The 19,766-nt window shown below is 39.7% G+C and overlaps 1 protein-coding gene across 7 annotated transcripts in view; it reads right to left on the reverse strand.

Moving 5' to 3' along the window:
• Positions 1–19,766, reverse strand: part of ANKRD44 (ankyrin repeat domain 44) — a 208,912-nt gene that overhangs the window by 96,039 nt on the left and 93,107 nt on the right. For all 7 annotated transcript variants that reach the window (XM_024195305.3, XM_029910557.1, XM_024195302.3 and 4 more), the window contains exons 3-4: positions 7,653–7,731; positions 73–143 (exon numbers count right to left, since the gene is read on the reverse strand). In XM_024195305.3, the coding sequence (XP_024051073.1) occupies positions 73–143; positions 7,653–7,731 (150 nt within the window). The remainder of the gene's footprint in view (positions 1–72; positions 144–7,652; positions 7,732–19,766) is intronic.

The raw sequence follows: 19,766 nt of genomic DNA on the forward strand, positions 1-19,766 counted from the left end.
TTGTGGTAATGGTATTTTTTTTTTCAGTATGTTGTTTGCATGCAAGTACTGGGGTAATCAAACCTCACTCACTTCGCTCCTTGAGGCGACAGCCCGATGAAGAGGGGTCAGCCACATATTGTCCTTGGCATTGACACGAGCCCCTGCAAATAAACAGTACAGATTATTGACATGCTTTTGATGTAATACAACAAAAATAATAATATTAATACATTTCTTGGTAACAAAGGCCATGCCGTATAGATATGCACAGAATTTATCACAACCTTGCTAGCATCAGTTATTTCTACTTTGTTAACTCTTAGAAAATTACCTTACTTTCAAAAACCAGAAAAGTTCGGCAGTAAAGGTGGGTAGGGGGCCTGGGTTGTCTATCAAAGATTAGCAGGTCTTCCTAGGACCAGGCAAATGTGCAAGGGATGTCAGGAGGCTGGGCAGCTGAGGTAGGGATCTGGGACCTGATCCTGCAAACTACTGAGCCTCTCAACTTTTGGAGCAGATAGCATTTAGCACCTCAGGATCAATTCCACAGTCACTCATCCAGGAGGAGGAGGACGAGGATTCTTCAGCTTGGAGTGCTTGTTGGAAGTGTTAGGGAACTATTTAAAGGAGCAAACGGGGGGAAGGTTGGGCAGCTGGATACTGTTGGGTCACTTGCTGAGTGGAGGGGGTAACAAGGATGTTTTGGGGCAGCTAGAGTGGGGTGGGTCAACAGAACACACACTAAGAAAGTGAGCTTCCACATCCATGTGGGGACACAAATTTAGTTTTAAGTAATATTTTAAAGCAATCTATTGAGGCAATAAGACAAACAAGGAGACATCACTGGAGGGAGCAGAGAAAATAAAGACAGCACCTTATTTAAAATATTGTTATTATTGTTTGAAAGCAGAACATTTTACAAATTAGCAGAGCTGTCTGCAAATCTGTCCCGATACAATTGGATAAGCCTTAGACAAGTATAAGCGTCCTGCATATATCACAAATGAGCCTTCAAATTCTTCACTAACAAAAAGGATGTTTTAACCAAATTTTGCACTAGAACTTAAGCTCATATAATGTACCCAATACAGGGACTTTGGTTTTAATTTTCCCTGATGGTAGTGGATCATTCAAGGTCTAAGCACCAAAAGTATTTTCCAAAAACCCACTGCTCATGGGTGCTTACAAGTTTGCCCCTCACTTGTAATGGTCATTGAGAATTTGGTTCTAATGATCAGAGTGGAAGCAATTTCTCTGGGTTTCTTTTCAGGTTTTAAACGTTGGAAAAGGTTTCAAACCTCCCGTGTCACCTGACTTCAGAAAAATAACATTACAATTTGTCAAAGTGCCAATATGAGATCAACAGTTATAATCTATATGACTGGCCTGGGAGTTTTACATCTAATGGAACTTGCTATGCCCATGCAAAACGCATGTCTGGTTTAGTGAGTTAGATGTTTGATTTGAGAAGTTCATTGATGATGGATTTACCTTTACAGATAATTCTGATATCATGAGTAAAACAGAAGTGAGGTGTTACCCTATTGATCTTCATAACAGGATTAGTATTTATAATGCAGTGGTGCCTAGAGTCCTCCATTATAGAGCAGGGCCCCATTGTGCTAGGCACTGTGCAAACACAGAACAAAAGACAGTCTCTGCCCCAAGGAGCTTTCAATCTAGGATTCCAGTGTAAATTGTGTTACACCATTTTGGATAAGTAAGGTTTGTCAGATGCAAACTGCATGGCCTAAATCCCAATGACTGGCATCAAATATTTCTTTTCAAGCGATTTATTCTGTGGTTCAATTTTTTTTTAACTGAGGTTCTCCTGATTTATCTTCACCCATTCAAGAACTCCCATGAGCAGATGGTACCGAAGCAGAAAGGCTTATGGGACGAATATCATTGTGTGATAAGCAGTTATATCATTCCTCAATATTCAGCAACTATAATGGCATCTAAGAATAAGAAGATGATTAGAAAACCCAGGAAATTGTTCCTTTCAGTAGCTGGTTAAGCCTTTCACTGATCCACTCACCCTTCTAGAAGCTGAATAGGCAGCTGCCTAGAAAACCACCAAAGAAAATGATAAAAGCAAAACGATCACGACACACACACACACAAATTATGCAGCATGTTCTCAATCTTATCTCCCTCTACTGTTTTCCACATCCTTTTCCTCTGTATGTTTTTCAATGTGCTGTTTACCTAACAGAGTAGAATGGCTCATTCATAGCTAGTTTAGTCTATCATACATTTGTAAATGTTTGTCTTTTCAGATGTTTCACTCAATACACCTTGTTTGGTTTAACCAAATGCCTAGGATATACGGTGTTGCGCTTTTAAGCTTCAGCTTCCATCCAGGGATCTCAAAGCACTTTTCAATACTATTAAGAAAGACTCTCCTCGTTCCTTAAAAGTGGGGAAATGTGACATTGTATAGAAGGTAAAACAGAGGCACAAAGAGGGGAAGGCCTACTTTGTCAAAAATGCTCTCTGTTTTTGGGTGCCAACTTTTAACACCTAGGCAATGCTTTTCTGTTGCTGAACACCTACATTGCCCATTTAAGTCAACCTCTGACATCCAGGCCCTCTGTGTTTCAATTAGGGCACCCAAAGACAAAGGGACCCTCAAGTCAGTGAACATTTGTGAAAATGTAAACGTAAACATATGTCTGTCTTCATTGCAAAGTTAACCTGGGCTCTTAGCTGGATATTTTCTAAGTGGGGGGTCCTCAGAAGGCAGCTTTATAGCTGTCCCCCTCAGTCTCTGCACTGGAGGAATTCTCCCCTAGCTGGAGACAAGGATTTTAAAGCCCCCTTTACACTGCTCTGGCCTTTCTACCCAGTGCAAATGGGCTGCAGTCTCACCCATGGTACCCAATTATCCAGGACTAAGGTGGCCTCAACTGGAGTATTGTGTCCAGTTCTGGGCGCCACATTTCAGGAAGGATGTGAACAAAGTGGAGAGAGTCCAGAGAAGAGCAACAAAAATGATTAAAGGTCTAGAAAACATGACCTATGAGGGAAGATTGAAAAAATTGGGTTTGTTTAGTCTGGAAAAAAGAAGACTAAGAGGAGACATGATAACAGTTTTCAAGTATGTAAAAGGTTGTTACAAGGAGGAGGAAGAAAAATGGTTTTTCTTAACCTCTGAGGATAGGACAAGAAGCAATGGGCTTAAATTGCAGCAAGGGAGGTTTAGGTTGGAGATTAGGAAAAACTTCCTAACTGTCAGGGTGGTTAATCACTGGCATAAATTGCCTACACAGGTTGTGGAATCTCCATCTCTGGAGACTTTTAAGAGCAGGTTAGACAAACACCTGTCAGGCATGGTCTAGATAATTAGTCCTGCCACGAGTGCAGGGGACTGGACTAGATGACCTCCTGAGGTCCCTTCCAGTTCTATGAGTCTATGATTCTAACTGCAGCATTTGAGTGCAAGGACTGCACAGGACTAGAGGTGCACCAAAAGGGAGCAGAGAGGATGAAAGACCATGCCAGCAGAGCTACGTGGAGAAGAAAGCATGCTGCGTCCTTGTAAGCAATGGTCAGGGCTACACTCTCCCTGCCTGGCAGGAAGTTCATTGCCTCCTGAAGTTTTGTCAGGGCAGCATGGCTCCATGGTTAGTGCCTTAGTGACATTGCATGTGGTTCTGCCATAAAGGTTTGACAGTGTCCTTAGACAGCAAGCCCCTCAGGGCAGAGACCGGACCTCAGATTTCTACTCTCTTGTACACCAGTGCCACCTCATTGAAGCCATGAGATTGCACTGAAATACATTTCCTCTCTTGTGTTTCTATTTGTCTGGACAGCTCTCCATGCATATCCATGATTGGGTGTGGTTACAGGTTGTCAAAATAAATAAAATGAACAGATGATTACTACCTGACTGCACTTCCTATTCTGTGGAAAGGGCGTGACGAAGGCAGTAAAGTCCAAATCTCAACTCCATATGTTTTAATGCACATCAAACAAACTCACAATACACTCCCCCGTTTCAGCCAAATATTACAGGCCAGATCCTCAGCTGATTTATACCCACTGAGGATCTGGCCCCACATCTTCCATTTTAATTCTGAATCCACTCCTATTTTAATGGTTATCTAGAATGCCATTTCTGGTATGTCTCAGTGCACCAGGGCAGAAGCTTTATTTATTAGCTGCTACATTTATTTGTGCTGCCACCAGTTCATGGGCTACAAATCTAAGTACGGTATGAGCATATGTCACTGAATTTCTCTCCTGAGTCCTGTCTGAAATGCAAGGGGCTGATACTTTTCTTGCCTTCTTGTCATGCTCCGAATATTGTGGTTCAAATCTGACAGTAAATATTCCATGCTTTTATTCTTTAAATATACTGCCTGTCCTCTGATTTTAAAGTCGGGCATCAGAGGTACACTTTTTAGAGTGCTAACTGTTATTATCAGATTAATCTTTTGTGAAGTATTGTACAAATTGGGTTGTGTTGAAGGCAGAAGAGAAATGAGGGGGAAACGTTGCTGTTGTGATCTGAGCTCTGCTGCTTGGCTAGTCCTGGCAGATCACTACATCACAGAAATTTACAAAGACCTTGTCTCTTCCAAGTGGGTACAAGTACTGGTATGTCGTGTGAATAATGATACTTCAGAGACTCAAATGAGATGAAGAGGTAGAACATACCACATACAGAATTAGCTCTGACTCAAGCCCTGGGAATGTAAGTATTAGTGTTAATAGTGCTCCACTAAGTCAAATCAAACTGAACCCTTGCTGGCATGAAGGCTAATCATTAAAACCTTAAATTATGAGCTAGTTTCTCTTTGTTTAACCCCCAGTTGGATATTTCACAGAGTTGGGCGCATCACCTGCATTTTATCCTATCCTCCAGACAAATACTAGAGCCAGTGGATGAGGTTTGGCTGGTAACTTATTTGAATTCATATTGCCTATAAGAGCATGGAGATATTCTTTCCCACATAAGGAACACATTGGAAATCAAGAAATGAAATGTATTTTCCACAGCAAGGCCACATCTTCACTAGGTAATGCACTAGAGATGCTACAGGAATTCTTGGGAGATACGGGTCAGAGCTACCTCATCTATTCATTCATAGAAATCTTCCTTGCGCTGCTACTTGCAATCCTTGAAAAGATAATGCCTCTGCATCCTGCTCATATGCTGACAATTCACAATAACAAGATATGACAATGGCTACATGCTGTACTACCACATGTCAAAATGAAGGTAATTAGTCTTTACCTCCTGTTGAAGAAAGGCATGCTTGTGTCTAATGTATTGGAGAAACCATCCAAGCTTAGTCTGTCAATGTAATATTCACTCATGTTTTTCTGCTGGGATCAATGACATACTGGATGATCACATGTAAAAATGTAAGTCTCAAATTAAAGATCCTTGACTAAGGCAATTGGCTAACCCACGGTTTCTAAATATATGATGGACAGAGGGATTGTGCATAACTTTCTCGTTAAGTTGAATCCCTTTTTTGCTTTCTCCAACCATTTTTTTTGGACAACAAACTCTGCTTACAAGCTGTCTGTACAACTTACGTCTGGTGGGAGAACAGCAACATCAAAATTTAAATGGAAGAGCTTTGTTACAGTACTGTTGCATTTAAAGATGTACATATCACTGATAACTGGGGCATCAAGTAAGCCAGAATAGGAATTTCGAACAGATGGTGTAAATGTCAGTAGGAATCTTGACAGATATTGCTTATTCCATAAAAATACTACTCATGGGCTAATGCAGTGGTGTTTGATTAAGCTGCAGTTTATTGTTACAAACGTTGATATTCCCAAGTCATTTATCCGTCACAGAACTAATACCATATTCATTACATGAATCCGATCTGAAAATAGTTTTATTGTTTTGGATTAGTAACAGCAGTCAGATGCAGAGTGCTAGACTCAATTACAACAACAATGGTCTGATGCCATATTGCAGGGGTTCTCAAACTGGGGGTCAGGACCCCACAGGGGATCGCAAGGTTATTATATGGGGGGTCACGAGCTGTCAGCCTGCACCCCAAACCCTGTTTTGCATCCAGCATTTATAATGGTGTTAAATATATTAAAAAGTGTTTTTAATTTATAAGGGGGGGGGGTCACACTCAGAGGCTTGCTATGTGAAAGGGGTCACCAGGACAAAAGTTTGAGAACCACTACCATATTCCATTCAGTTGGGGGAAGAAAGCTACCATCTGGCAAACCATACTCAGATAAAATCTTAGCCAATTTGCACTCTTACCCCAAACTAAAACAATTTTTTTCCAGATTGTAATAAATTCAACTATCTTCCCAACCCTCACTTTTAATTTTTGATAATCTCTTCACATTCTGCATTTGGTCACAAGTAGAAATGCTATATTACTGTGAACAGCCCCTTTCTGTGAGATTTCCTTCCCTACCAGAACAGCAAAAGTGTTGGAAATTTTGCAGCAGAGCTTTTTCTTGTAAGATTTAAAGCCCAAATTCTTAACTAGAGAGATTCAAGGTAAGCCTTCAAATTTGCTCATCTGAACAACCAAAACTTCATTTGAGGTTTGCTCTTCAGAAGACAAATTAGCAATTAAATAATTACTTTTTATAATACAGTGTGTGTATATGTGCAATAATGTGATTCAAACTCTAGACTACGTCACACATAGCAGTAGCTGTTTAATGCTACAGAATCTCAAGAGCTTGACAATCAGATATATGCCTGCACTCAATTCTTACCACATCAAGGATGTTGATAAATGTATTTCCTATTACAGCACAGTTATATTTTAAATATGTGCTCCTTACTCTTTCAACTTGTAGCTTCTTCCTCACCCTCAGTCAGTCTACTGTAGTGCAATAAGCCTTACTCTTAACAATCTGGTTTAGAAACACATGACCTTTGGATATTTGCAGGCACATCCAGGAGTTAGCCATGATCTTCTACACTTCTTGTGAGGTGCCAACTCTACCTTTTATTCCGACAACTATCAATCATGCTTTTCATTTTCAAAGTAGTATTGAAGCACTACTCACTATTTATCACAATGCCTCTACAAAAGGTAGGTGGGTATTATGTTCCTGCTGCAAATTGGAAACCAATACAGAGAAGGTTAAGTGTCTTGTCAGAAGTCACAGAAGTAGGCAGTGTCAACCACTGGGATGAAAATTCACAGTCCAGTGCTCAATACCCTGTCTCAGTCTTTACACTGCACAACAATGCAAGGAGAGATTTGACATTCCCCTCCTGAATCACCCCTCATACACTATATATACATGGATATGGATCCATCCATCACTATGTAGCAAAAAACTTAAGCATGTGATTAATCCCACTGGAGACATCAGGAGTTAACACATAAGTCCTTTGCTAAATAGGGATGGTCTTAAGGATGTGCTAAACTTGTTTTCTGAATCCACAAATATCAAATAGTTTTAACCCACTGCAAGTTGGTAACAATTTGTAGTTTTGGTTCATTGTGTTATTCTCAGAGTATATGTTATGTAACTATAGCAAGCAATTTAAACTGGTTCTCTTATCCTGCAAACAGCATAATGCTCCTTGGAACACAGAGATGGACAGGGCCCGCATTTAACTGCATAAGTTAAAGATGCCTCCCTTGGGCATTCACTGTAGTTTGTAACATTGGCTTCTCTGTTGATGACCAATTCAGTCTTCACATTACCTGACAAAATGAGGAGCTCAATGATCTCTGCATCCCCCAGAAAAGCCGCAACATGAAGCGGGGTGCGTTTCTCACCATCCTGTAAAACAGCAAAGATTGCACAGCTATAAAGTATGGTCAATACTGGTAAGAGCTAATGCTAAAGTGTCATTAAGCTTTAGCTAATATTTGATTTTTTACCAGTTTCTCATATTAGAAAGATGGGACTCAACCAGTAAAGAATGAACGAAAAGTTCTGAACCAGGCATTTGTCTTTAACAATCCACACCTTACATGCTATATTTTTTCCATCAAGCATGGCACAGAAACTATCCTTTTCTGGGTATTCTTTTTCACATATATAGTGAATGTAATTTGTATCTTATCTGTACCTCTCTTCCTCCCAACCCTGGAGAAACAGTTATGCATGAGGGAAAACATTGTCCTCAGTTAGGCCCTTTTTGAAATGTTTGTTGCTTTGCTGTTATAATTCAAATCCTTCTGGACATCAGCCTTTGTGATGCAATTTGATTGAACAACACAGCACAAGGCTCTAAAAATAAATACTTTTGAGAAAGGAATGGAACAGTTCACAAGGTCATTATAGATAGAATGCCCTTTCTCTGCAAAGGTAATCCATACATGCAGCCTTTCATAAACTGTTCATCAGTAAGTCGTTGACTCAAAATAGAGAAGTCTGGCACAGTCTAGTCCAATATTGCCAAGCCCAAGCATTCAAAAATCTTCAGTCAGGCTTCCCTCCAAAAATCTTGAGATTGGCTTAAACACAAAGAGATTTTTAAAGTAACATATTTGAAGTTCTTTTTGTTTGCCTTCTGGCTTTTGAACCTTTAGGGTTCATGTTTTCAAGCTTATCTCTGCAACCAGGAAGGCTAGAAACTTCTGTAATTTAAAAATGAAAGCCAAAATTCTTTTGTAGTCTCATGAATCCAAGGTCTAGAGCTTTAAGAAAAAAATCCACCAAATATTACAAGACTCACAATAAAATCACAAGAGCAGGTAACAGTTCTAACCAGATAAGTACTGAGTGTTATTAGAGTTATCGTGCACTTCATATGTTTATTTATATTTAGAGCCAAACAACATTAAAAAACAGCCATACAAAGAGATCTAAGTGTGCTGTCAGTTAATAAAACCTACAATAACAGGACCACCCAGCATTAAATATTCATATACAGGTAACAAAGTAACTCACCAGCCAACAAATCAAAGCAATGGAAAAGCCCCATTTATATTCCCACCCCACTCCACGGACATACCCCAGACCTCTGTCAAGTAAACAGCTGTTGCAGAATGCCTTTAGGATCATCATTTGTGGGTTATTCGGACCATCTTCAAAATGTTCTGTAAACACTAACAAATCGATGCTGCAGAATCTTTTTTCTTCTGAACAATGAAAAATGTTTCCCCAGGTTACACTATACACAAGCACTGCAAGCCTAGGAGCCACTGATGGACAGGGTGAGTTATGGGTGGGAGGGTGTTTAAGTCTCTCATATGTATATATTATTACAAAGCCTTAGAATTATTTTTTTAAAATCTAAAATACTGTAAAACACTTGAAGACAGACTACTCAAACACAGCCACACTGATGGAGGAAAGATTTTCTCACAATCTCCCTTTCTCACCTGGTGGGGAAGGTATAATAGTATTAAAAATTTCTAGTTTTCACTTCAAAAATACCACCACTCTATGCACTTGTAGGCCAGAATTCTCAAGAAACCTCAGTGCCTATTAAGGCACCTAAGTAAGTGGCCAGATTTTCTAACATGCTCACTACTCAGCAGCACCTGCTGAGAACAACAGAGTGCTGAGCATTTTTGAAAATCTGGATCTACATAGTTTATTCAGTAACATTTTCTATGATGTAATATATTATGCTTCAGTTTGCATTGGCAGGGCAAGTGTTTGCTGTGAGATAGTGCACCATAATACTCATAAGGATTACTTCATGCTTCTCTCCTAAGACTGTACAATTCATACAAAAGCATAAAACAAAGACTGGTCAAAATCCTGAACAAAAATAGAAATGTTTTCAGTGCATTTTTTTTTTAAATTAATGCATTGCACTGTAGAATCTCTCTTGGTTTTGGTGCAATATTAGCAACAGTTCTTGCATCTGTCAACTCTAAGCTTTATAGTACCACCTTGTGACCAAGGCTTGATAAGAGAACAGAGGGATGTGAAATGGGGTATTGGTGATGCAAGTTCAAGCAAGTATCCAAAACAATCCCATTAATTGATTGATGGCTTATAAGGAACATTTTACAATAATTCAAAACTTAATGGGGACTTGGCTGTCAGAAAAAAAAGGTGCAACAGGAAAGTGGAATTCTGTGCCTGTGACTTGACGTAACATTTTGAGCCAACAAGATATTTAGTGGATCATCTGATATGATCAATTCATACGGTCCTAAAAATAAAAGCACCAACCAAGCAGAGCAATGTCTATCCACAAGCATCTGATCCGCAGACACCAAAGTCATTGAGAGATGACTTCAATAGCAGCAGAATCAGGTTTTAAACAAAACAAAAAATGTTTTTTTAGTGGTTTGGTTGTTTTTTTAAGCCTGATTTCTACATTTCCTGATGAGAAAATAAATCTTCCTCGACCTGTCACAATTGAGCACCCAACAACAAAACAGGGCTCATGCTGATGCAAGTTATAACTGAAGAAGATAGACTGAAATAATCTCTAGTAAAAGGCAAAAAACAAAACAAAACCCAACCCTCCAGAGAGTGATCATTTATTGGGTTACTTCTGAAGAAGCCTGACTATTACATCTGTAGCTGAGTATGTATATAAGTAGGTCAGTCAGAGGATCACTCTCAGGTTCCTGTTTATGCTACAAAAAGCATAACAAAGAAAACAAGAGGAACTAGGGCATATGCACATACAATGAAATTCACTCCTTGTGTTCACAGACCACACAAAGACCATCCGCCAATTAAATGGTGCCCAGTCTTTGTGCTGAGCCTACGCACAGAGAGATAAGTTCAACCACAGACATAATTTTGACATGATGGTAGAACAGTGAAAAATCAATGAGGTCTAAACATTGAAGGCTACAAATAGAGAGAGAGAGAGTCTAAAGAAAGCATTATTTCAATCTGTAAAAGGTTTGGCAGTAACTAAGTTCATATAAACATTTAAAGGAAACAAAGAAGCAAGAGGAGATAGTGAAAGGAACATTGGACACAATCGTACGACAAATAATAAGGCATGTTTCAAATACAGTACTTAAAGGAACAAGAAAATAGATATGTTACACGATGGCTAAAACAAGTTACTGAAAGTGAGGTAAACATTCCCCCTTCAAAAATGAATTAATGTGTTGCCTTGGTTCACAAAAGAGCATGTGCATCTACTGAAAGTGTAAATGAAGATGTAATAGAAAACTAATGTCTGCCTTCATTTTTGGCCATATGAATTGGTTGAGCCACAGAGACCAATGTAATACATTCAAAATAGTGTTTAGCACAATTTAAATCAGAATAATACTTAACCAATTGCCAGGTCTGATTCTCCTCTCACTTACACCCAGGGCCGGCTCTAGGCACCAGCAAAACAAGCTGGTGCTTGGGGCGGCACATTTTTAGGGGCGGCATGGCCGGCGCCAGAATGCCGCCCCTGCCACCCCTAAAAATGTGCCCCGGCCGCCCTAGCTCACCTCCGCTGCTGCCACTCGCGCGCCGCTGCTCGCCCTCCCTCCCAGGCTCTCAAACCTGGGAGGGAGGGGGAGATCCCGAGCAGCCGCGGCGCGTGAAACAGATGATTCGCGTGCCGCTGCTCACCCTCCCTCCCAGATTTGAGAGCCTGGGAGGGAGGGGGAGAGACTGAGTGGCCGTGGCGCGCGCGCCGCTTCTCCCCCTCCCTCCCTCCCTCCTAGGCTTGAGAGCCTGGGGGGAGGAGGCAGGGCTGGGGATTTGGGGAAGGGGCGGAGTTGAGGCGGGGCCGGGGGTAGGGGTAAGAAAAAAACGGGGGGGAGGGGCGGCCAAAATTGTTTTTGCTTGGGGCGGCAAAAATCCTAGAGCCGGCCCTGCTTACACCAATGTCAATCAGGAGAAATGCCACTGATGTTAATGGAGATAAGAACAGAATCAGAGCTAAAAAGCTTTAGGGATTCACACTTTCTCCAAATTAGCCAGGGTCAATTTACAAGGCAGACTAAATTACATCATATTGGATACATATCAATGACTAGAACAGAAATTGACTCAAATGTAATGGAAACAGTCACACAGAAAGAACCTTCAACTTATTTAACACAATTTAAGCCACACTTACAATTGCTAAGAGACAGGAATGTATTGACATAGAAGGGACAGTTCACAAAGTGAGTGGTAGTGTTGATAGAATAATTGAGGTGCAATTTTACTTCAGAAAAAATAATATAGGGTGTTGGGAGCAAAGGCACACTTAGGCCTGCTAGAAGCCTGCTGGGAATTTTAAGAGTCTGCTCTGATAACATTTGACAGCGTGAGCATAGATAGAACTGCACATGTGCACAAAATTGCAGAGCAATCGTTTAGTGCTGCGCATGTTAGGAAAAAGTTCCTAACTGTCAGGGTGGTTAAACACTGGAATAAATTGCCTAGGGAGGTTGTGGAATCTCCATCTCTGGAGATATTTAAGAGTAGGTTAGATAAATGTCTATCAGGGATGGTCTAGGCAGTATTTGGTCCTGCCATGAGGGCAGGGGACTGGACTCGATGACCTCTCGAGGTCCCTTCCAGTCCTAGAATCTATGAATCTATGTGTAAGAAATTGCAGCGTAATCATGTTTGTGAGAAAAAGAAAAGACAAGATAAAGTAACTAAAAAAGCTAGAAAAGACCAGTCTGAACTAAAACTAAACCTGTACTGACAGGAGGAGAGTTGACATGGAAATCAGAGACTAATACATATGTATAAGAAAAGATACGAAAAAAAGTTATAAATAAATCTGTGTAACACAAGGGGGTTGAAGCTGTATTATCCGGACTGGAAGGCAACTGTGATGAGATCATCCTAATGAGCTCCTCACTTGTAAGTAACTGATCACCACTTGGTGAGTGTTTTGCCTTAATAAAGATTTGTTAGACCCATCTGATGAGTAAGTGAATCTCAATCCAACATACCGTAGGCAACTGATTAGGAGCTAGTAAGAGGAAAGAGCAATTGAGCCGGTTTAGCTCCTGGGCTATTTAAAAAGTAGCTATGGTCAAAAAAGTTTATTTTGTAAAAACAATCTCTCTTTCTCTTCAATATTTATTTTCCTTCAGTGATTCCTCTGTTAAACTGTGCGATTTACAAAACAAATCCAAATGCCTAACCAGGAGCACCAGCTGGCATATGAAAGTCAACTTGTGTTATTTCTGCTCTCTGCATTTTCAACAGCCATAACCACCCAGACAGGTTTCCTGAATCAAAACCTACTAATCTTAACCCCCGAGGTAAGTTTACACTGCAGTCAAAGACCCTTGGCATGCCACTGCTGGCCCCGGTCAGCTGACTTGGGCTCACAGGGCTATAAAACTGCAGTATAGACATTCAGGCCTACACCCAAAAGTCAAGATTTGCATGACTGGGTCCTTAACTGGTGATTTTGTGGATACCGTATGAGGTAGAATAATTTTGCACTTACACAAGCGATAAGGATAACAACGTAGGGTTTTTGTAGCACTTTTCCTTCCATGGGGCTCAGAGTATTTTACAGAGATTTGTGAATACACCTCTACCCCGATATAACGCAACCCGATAGAACATGAATTCTGATATAACGCGGTAAAGCAGCGCTCCAGGGGGGGCGGGGCTGCGCACTCCAGGGGATTAAAGCAAGTTCGATATAATGCGGTTTCACCTATAACGCAGTAAGATTTTTTTGGCTCCCGAGGACAGCGTTATATCGGGGTAGAGGTGTACTATCCCCTGCTTTCAGATGAGCAAACTGAAGCACAAAGAATTGACAGGCTTGTCTACATGGTGCGGTAAGGTAATCCTGCTTGAAACAGTACTACAGTAACACTCACTTTTAGAGCACGTTAGCAGGGAGTACCGAGGCAGTACCGAGTGCAACACTTGAGCACTCTACAATTTATATCCCTCTGGTGTGCACTGCCACACCATATAGACAAGCCCTAAGCAACTTGCCCAAAGTCACTAGCAAGTCAGTAGCAGTTACGGCAATAAATCCAGATCTCCTGTCTCCCAACTGCATGCACAATGCAGTTTCCCCTGATATACTGACCCCAAAGTCCCAACAGTAGCTTGCTTATGTCAGTGAACAAGGCGCACAACAGAAAACACAAGGAAGAGATATGTGCAGTGGCAAGTGGCATTTTATAATCACACTTCAAACTACATGTGGAGTATTTCTATTCCAGTACTAGACTTTTCAGCATCCATATATGCACAAATAATTCTAGCTAAATGCAAGTGTGCTCAAGTCGTATTCATTTACAGATGTGGCAGTGTGATATATTAACAAATTCCAGGCCTATTCTGAGAATGCCAGCATTGAGCAAAATACAGGAAAAGCTGGATTTTTCAATCAAACAAGGACATGTTGTGAAATGACAAGACACTCATATAAAGTGTGGTTACTAGCCTAGAATGGCTGCGCTTGCTAGTTAGAGTGGTTATTTTGTCACTGTTACAGAAAAGGTCATGTGCAGTTTCTGTTAAATATAAGTGACTCATCCCTCTTCTTAGATAAAATGGGATTTGAGGAAGATATGTGGCTTGCAGATCACTTGTCTAAGTCTCAGTGATTCTGAGGTTCTGTAGGGGCCAAATTAAGTCTTTTAAATAATATTTTTATTAATCAATCAATCATCAATACACAAATGTGACTTCATGAAAAGAACACAGCTTTTTCTCACTGAAAATGGAAATACCATATATTAAATTGTATTAAATCTTCAAAATGATTTTTCAAATATCTCTACCTTACTCTGTTGACTCCTAGTAAGGGTCATGCTTATGGGTTTTGGTATTATACTTAAAATACCTTTAGTCTAATTCTTATAGAGTAAGACATTGCACTGGAGAATATTAAGTCCTATGTATAATAAGTATCTTCATTATTTTGGATGAATTCTTGATCTGTTATGACTATGTGGATTATATAAGGTAAGCAAAAGTGCTCAATATTGTTTTGTTGCTGGTTCTCTTTCTATACATAATCTCAGGCTAGGAAACTGTGGCTTCTCAATTTGGGCTACTAATCCTCGTTTGTGGTGGTGTACATTGGTATCATCCCAAATTCATGCAAATGTATTTAAGTTTCTAGCTTTCATGGTTGCAGACTAAAGCTTGAAAGCATGACATGAGTACTCTAAGCTCAATAAACAGAAGGCAAATAAAAAGCATCCGAAAATTAATATTTTTTTTATTTTAGGATTTTGTAATAAATGATGATGATTTGGGGGGGCTTGACTCTCAAACTTTGAGCACTTCATGTTGGCAATGCTACTTTAAGGAAAATGAAACCAGTTGCATCTGCACACTGCCTACGCATTTTAATTTGTACCCCATCCTTCAAGCTAGTCCTTCTCAACCACTCCACTTCAAAAAACACTTGTGTAGATCTTCATAAAATGACTGCAAGAGACTTTATTTATTTTTATTTTTTTTTAATGGAAGGTGAAAGTGGAGAATAATGGGGCGGTATGCAGTGTTGTTCTTCCAGACCTGAAGAGCAGCTCCCGTGTAGCTCGAACGCTTGTCTCTCTCACAAACAGAAGCTGGTCCAATAATGTAGAGGTATATCAGCAAGCTCTCCTAACGAAAGTCAATGTGATTTGAACGACTACTTCACTTATGCGCCTTTGAAAATCCCAACCCAAGTTATTAATAAATCCCTACGTAGATTAACTGTAACAAAATCCCAGCAAAGGGGTTTAGGAGTTTAAATAAATAGTAAATGCAGATGGTGCTTTGACTGGTAGAGCTGGTGAAAAATGCTATATATTTTCCATTAACAAGTTCAAACATGATAAAACTTCTGGAAGAATTTTTTTCAGAATTTGTCACCTTTTTCAACAAAAATTAAAACAAAACACAATTTTGGTTCATTCCCCTCCTAGACACACACACACACACACACACACACACACACACACTCACTCTTTCTCTCCCTGGCATAAAGAAAAAAAGGAAAAAAGAAAAAGGGGAAGAGGGAAAAACAAAGAAGTTTTTCAGTTTTCAAAAACCACACACTTTTTGTTCTTTATCTTTTTGAAGTGGAAGATTTAAACCTAGATGAAAATTTTCCATAAGTTATTTTGTTTCACTTGAAAAGCCGTTTTTCTCTGAAAAAAATTGACCTGCTCTTCTGCCTGGTGGGCTAGAATCCTGGATGAGGGAAGCCCTAAACAACTGCCTAGGTTTCAAATGCCCACCACTGGTTCACACTGTGTACAGGGCCATCACTAAAGGGAGGGTCAAAAAGCTTTTAGGGAAGAGAGAATGAAAGAAAAAAAAATGTCAAAGCTGTCCCCGCCTAGTTCTCCAAATTAAAAAACAAACAAAATTACATTTATATTTCCACGTATAAGGGTAAGTATTAAAAATACCTGCCTGCAGCTAGATCAGTGGTTTCATAGTACCGTTGGTCTATAAAACTAAGACACAGGGATTCCCATCAAAATCCCTATTCCCTGAGCTATAGGCCAGTGAAAATTGCCTGCAGACCCACCTCTGGGTAAAAACAGTCAAATGTTTAGTGATAAGAAGTGTTGCCGGCCAAAGGGCCCGAGGAGGCAAACAGCGAGGTTTGTTGCCCGGTGTGCTTCATGCCAATAATTACACCAGGTGTGGAGAAGCAAACCAACTTTATTTAAGAGCTTTGAATAGGCACTAGGAGACCAACATGTCTTAAATCAAGTGCAGCACATACAAGCAAGTGTTTTATTTTATATTTTAAGCTGTTTCTGTGCAAGCTTTTGTTTTGGTTTTTTTTTATACTTTTTTTTTTAAGATAACAGTTACAGCAGGTACACATTGTGCATGTTAGAAACTTTTTTATTTAGATGCTTATTTTTTGGCCTTGCAAGGCCTGTGCAGCAGTTTTCCCCCGTCTTATTACTACGTTTTTGTTAGTGCGAGCAAAACAGCAGCTGTCTGCTAAAAAAAAAGCTGACCAGTACATTTCTGCTTCAGCATGTAAGCAGTTAGCATAGAAGTAGGTGAAAGTTTACAAGATGGAGTCACTGTGGTTCATTTAGACCCAGAGCAAGGGCGTTTCATTGGCACTTATGGCCTTTCACTTCCCTGAGTTACCTGGTAGCTATGCCTAGTGACACCAACAATTTTTTTTTTTAGAACACTCAACAAACCTTTGGCAGAGTTTTCTCATACTTTAAAGACAAAATGCGATTAAGCTCCATGCAATTGGGATTATTAATGAGAGAATATAAGGAACCTCTGGGGAATGGGAGGTACAAATCTTACATATGAGCACTTTACAGCAAGCGAGCAAAAGGAAAAGGACAAAACATATCACAACACCTGTGAGCAAGATGCGAACAATTCCTTCCCCTAGTCCTCTTAGACCAGGTAACCAACCCCAAAGGGAATTAAAAATAGTGGGTTCCCCTTCTTGGGCCTTTCACTGGTTCAAGGCCTGTTCAGCTGACAAGATATGCTTGTTAATATGTTGTGAAAACTCTGGGACATAGGTACAACATTGTTTTTTAATAAGGGCACATACCCCGCCCCGTGAAGCTAACACATAATTTAGGGCCTTTGCAAAGCCAGCAGTCGAAGCTGGTACAGCTTAGAACTTATGCGTTTTTTATGGCCAGGGTATCATTGGCAAATACTGCCCTCTAGATAAAAAGGATCATTGCCATCAAGATGTAAAAGCAGTATCTTGTTCCCCATGACGACCAGTGAGAAACACAGAGCGGTCACTCTGACCTCTATCTTGGCAAAATGAACTAAAAACAAACAAGCCGTTCTAAGCCAAACAGTTACAACTTTTTCTTTGTTACAAAATAAAAGTCCCAATTACAGAAGTATCATCTAGACCTCAGAGTCTTTTATTTTTTAAACACACACTTCCAGGCTAGGAAAAATATTGTTTATATTGCTAGGTTACATAATTTGTTCTTCTAATTTATGATTTGCTCTGAAGTCTTTTCCCAAGGTTAATATTCTATTTCCTTAGATAAGGACAACTCTCATGCTGCTTTGACAGTTTACTATTGTTAGGTATCACTGATTTTTCATAGTTTCCCATGTCCCATTTTGTTCTGCCATGCTAATAGCTCTTCTGCTGTGGGCTCTGAAACATCACATATGACTTTAGAAATTCTTAAAGCTCACTGTGAGAGTAGTCAAATCATATTTTTACTTTGTATTTACATTTTAACTCTTTCAATATTTTTACTATTAACCAAAAATGACTGGGAAAAAAACCATAACTAACAAGCAGTGCCAACGCTTCCTGTCACATGGCTAGAAATAGCCAAGCATTGCTGAAACACTTACATGGAAGGAATTAGAAACAGACTGAAGATAATTCGCATATGCAACTATCGTGACTAGCCAGCTCACAGCAGATGGGAGATGTGGTGTCTTCTACCCATTCTTTTAGTGACATTTCCAGTGTTTGGTATTTATCTGAAATTACTACTTTAAATTTATATTTCTGAATATATCCTGGAAAATATTTTTGTAATTACTGCAAAGAACATTCCATTTCTTATATACAGGCAGCAAGCTGGTGAGTTAACACAGTCTTGCAAGGGCTTTCATTATACTGAACAGAATTCTGCATAAAAATGTTCACATCAACTATCTTTTTTCCATTAAAAGCCATGGTGTCCTCATAGAAAACATATGCTACCCACTTAATATTTTACCTGGGAATTGAGTACATCTCCATAGCAACAATACCCAGCAACCTTGGGCTGAAGGGGACATGAAAACATTTTATGGGTAGAACTTAAAAGCATGTAACCATCTGGATCTGCACAACAAGAGCTATTTTTGACAAACTAATATGCAGTATAAAGAACAGATTACTCACCTTGAAAGTATGTCAAAATTCCATTGTTATCATTGGAGAAAACAAAAATAGAGGGGATATAAAGGAGACAATATTTTACAATTAGCATCTTTAGAATCTTATTTCAGGACAGGACACAAGAACTGATACAGTACTTACAGAAAGACATCATCAGCTTCACCTCAATCTCTCCTTTCATCTCTCTATATGAGCCTGATCTGGCTCCCATTTAAGTCAATGGCAACTCTTTCTGTCGATATCACTGGGAGTTGGATGGAGCCGTTTAACTAAAGCTGGGGATTCACTGCTATAGCTGTAAGACAAATCTCTAAGTCTACCTCTTTCAACCAGATATTTGGCCCACAATGGCCACAGGAGCTGTAGTTCCAACCAGGAGCCTCCTATGTTGTAAACAAACCAGACAAACCACTGGAACTAGCTCGGAATAAAATAATGGTGAGTTTTTTGGTCTGGAAAAGACACAGGGAAAGGATGTTTAACTTAAAAGACCAAGTTGACAGCCTGCAAATCTCTGTGCTGTCTCAGCTTCACAGTCTAACCAGCTCCAGAGCTTACCAACTGTACTCAAGATGTCAGCAAAAACTGCTCATTTTAAAGTTCTAATGTAATTGAATACAACGGGAAAAAGTGTAAGACAAAAAACAAACAAGTTCCTAAAGAAGAACAGGCTCAAGTTTTGAGATTTTCCCCTATTAAATGCTTAACCTCTGCTTGTTTACAGCTGTTTACCATTGTCAAGCTAGACCTAAGCCAATCTATCCTGCAATAATTCCTCTGTGTGTATATCACTGGCCAAGCTGCAGCTTCCTTAATCTTGTTGTTTGAGATAGCTGTAGTGAAATTACATTAAATATATTCAAATCCTGAATGAAGGTCAGTCCCAAAACTGCAAGGGCTCATTAGTGAGAAATTCTACAGAGATTCAAGATATACTAGTTTCAGCTGTTTTAGTTCACAACAATAGGGATTTGGACAAAACTTACTGTCCCTAACTGACTTGCACATTTGAAGTAATTATGGTACATGTAGGGAATTACTACTCTGTGCTGTAGATAATTATTTGTTCCAGTAATAATTAGGAATCTATTTAAGCCAT

The sequence above is a fragment of the Terrapene carolina genome, unplaced genomic scaffold, assembly GCF_002925995.2.
Source record: "Terrapene carolina triunguis isolate 2854851 unplaced genomic scaffold, T_m_triunguis-2.0 Scaffold62, whole genome shotgun sequence".
NCBI classification, from domain to species: domain Eukaryota; kingdom Metazoa; phylum Chordata; order Testudines; family Emydidae; genus Terrapene; species Terrapene triunguis.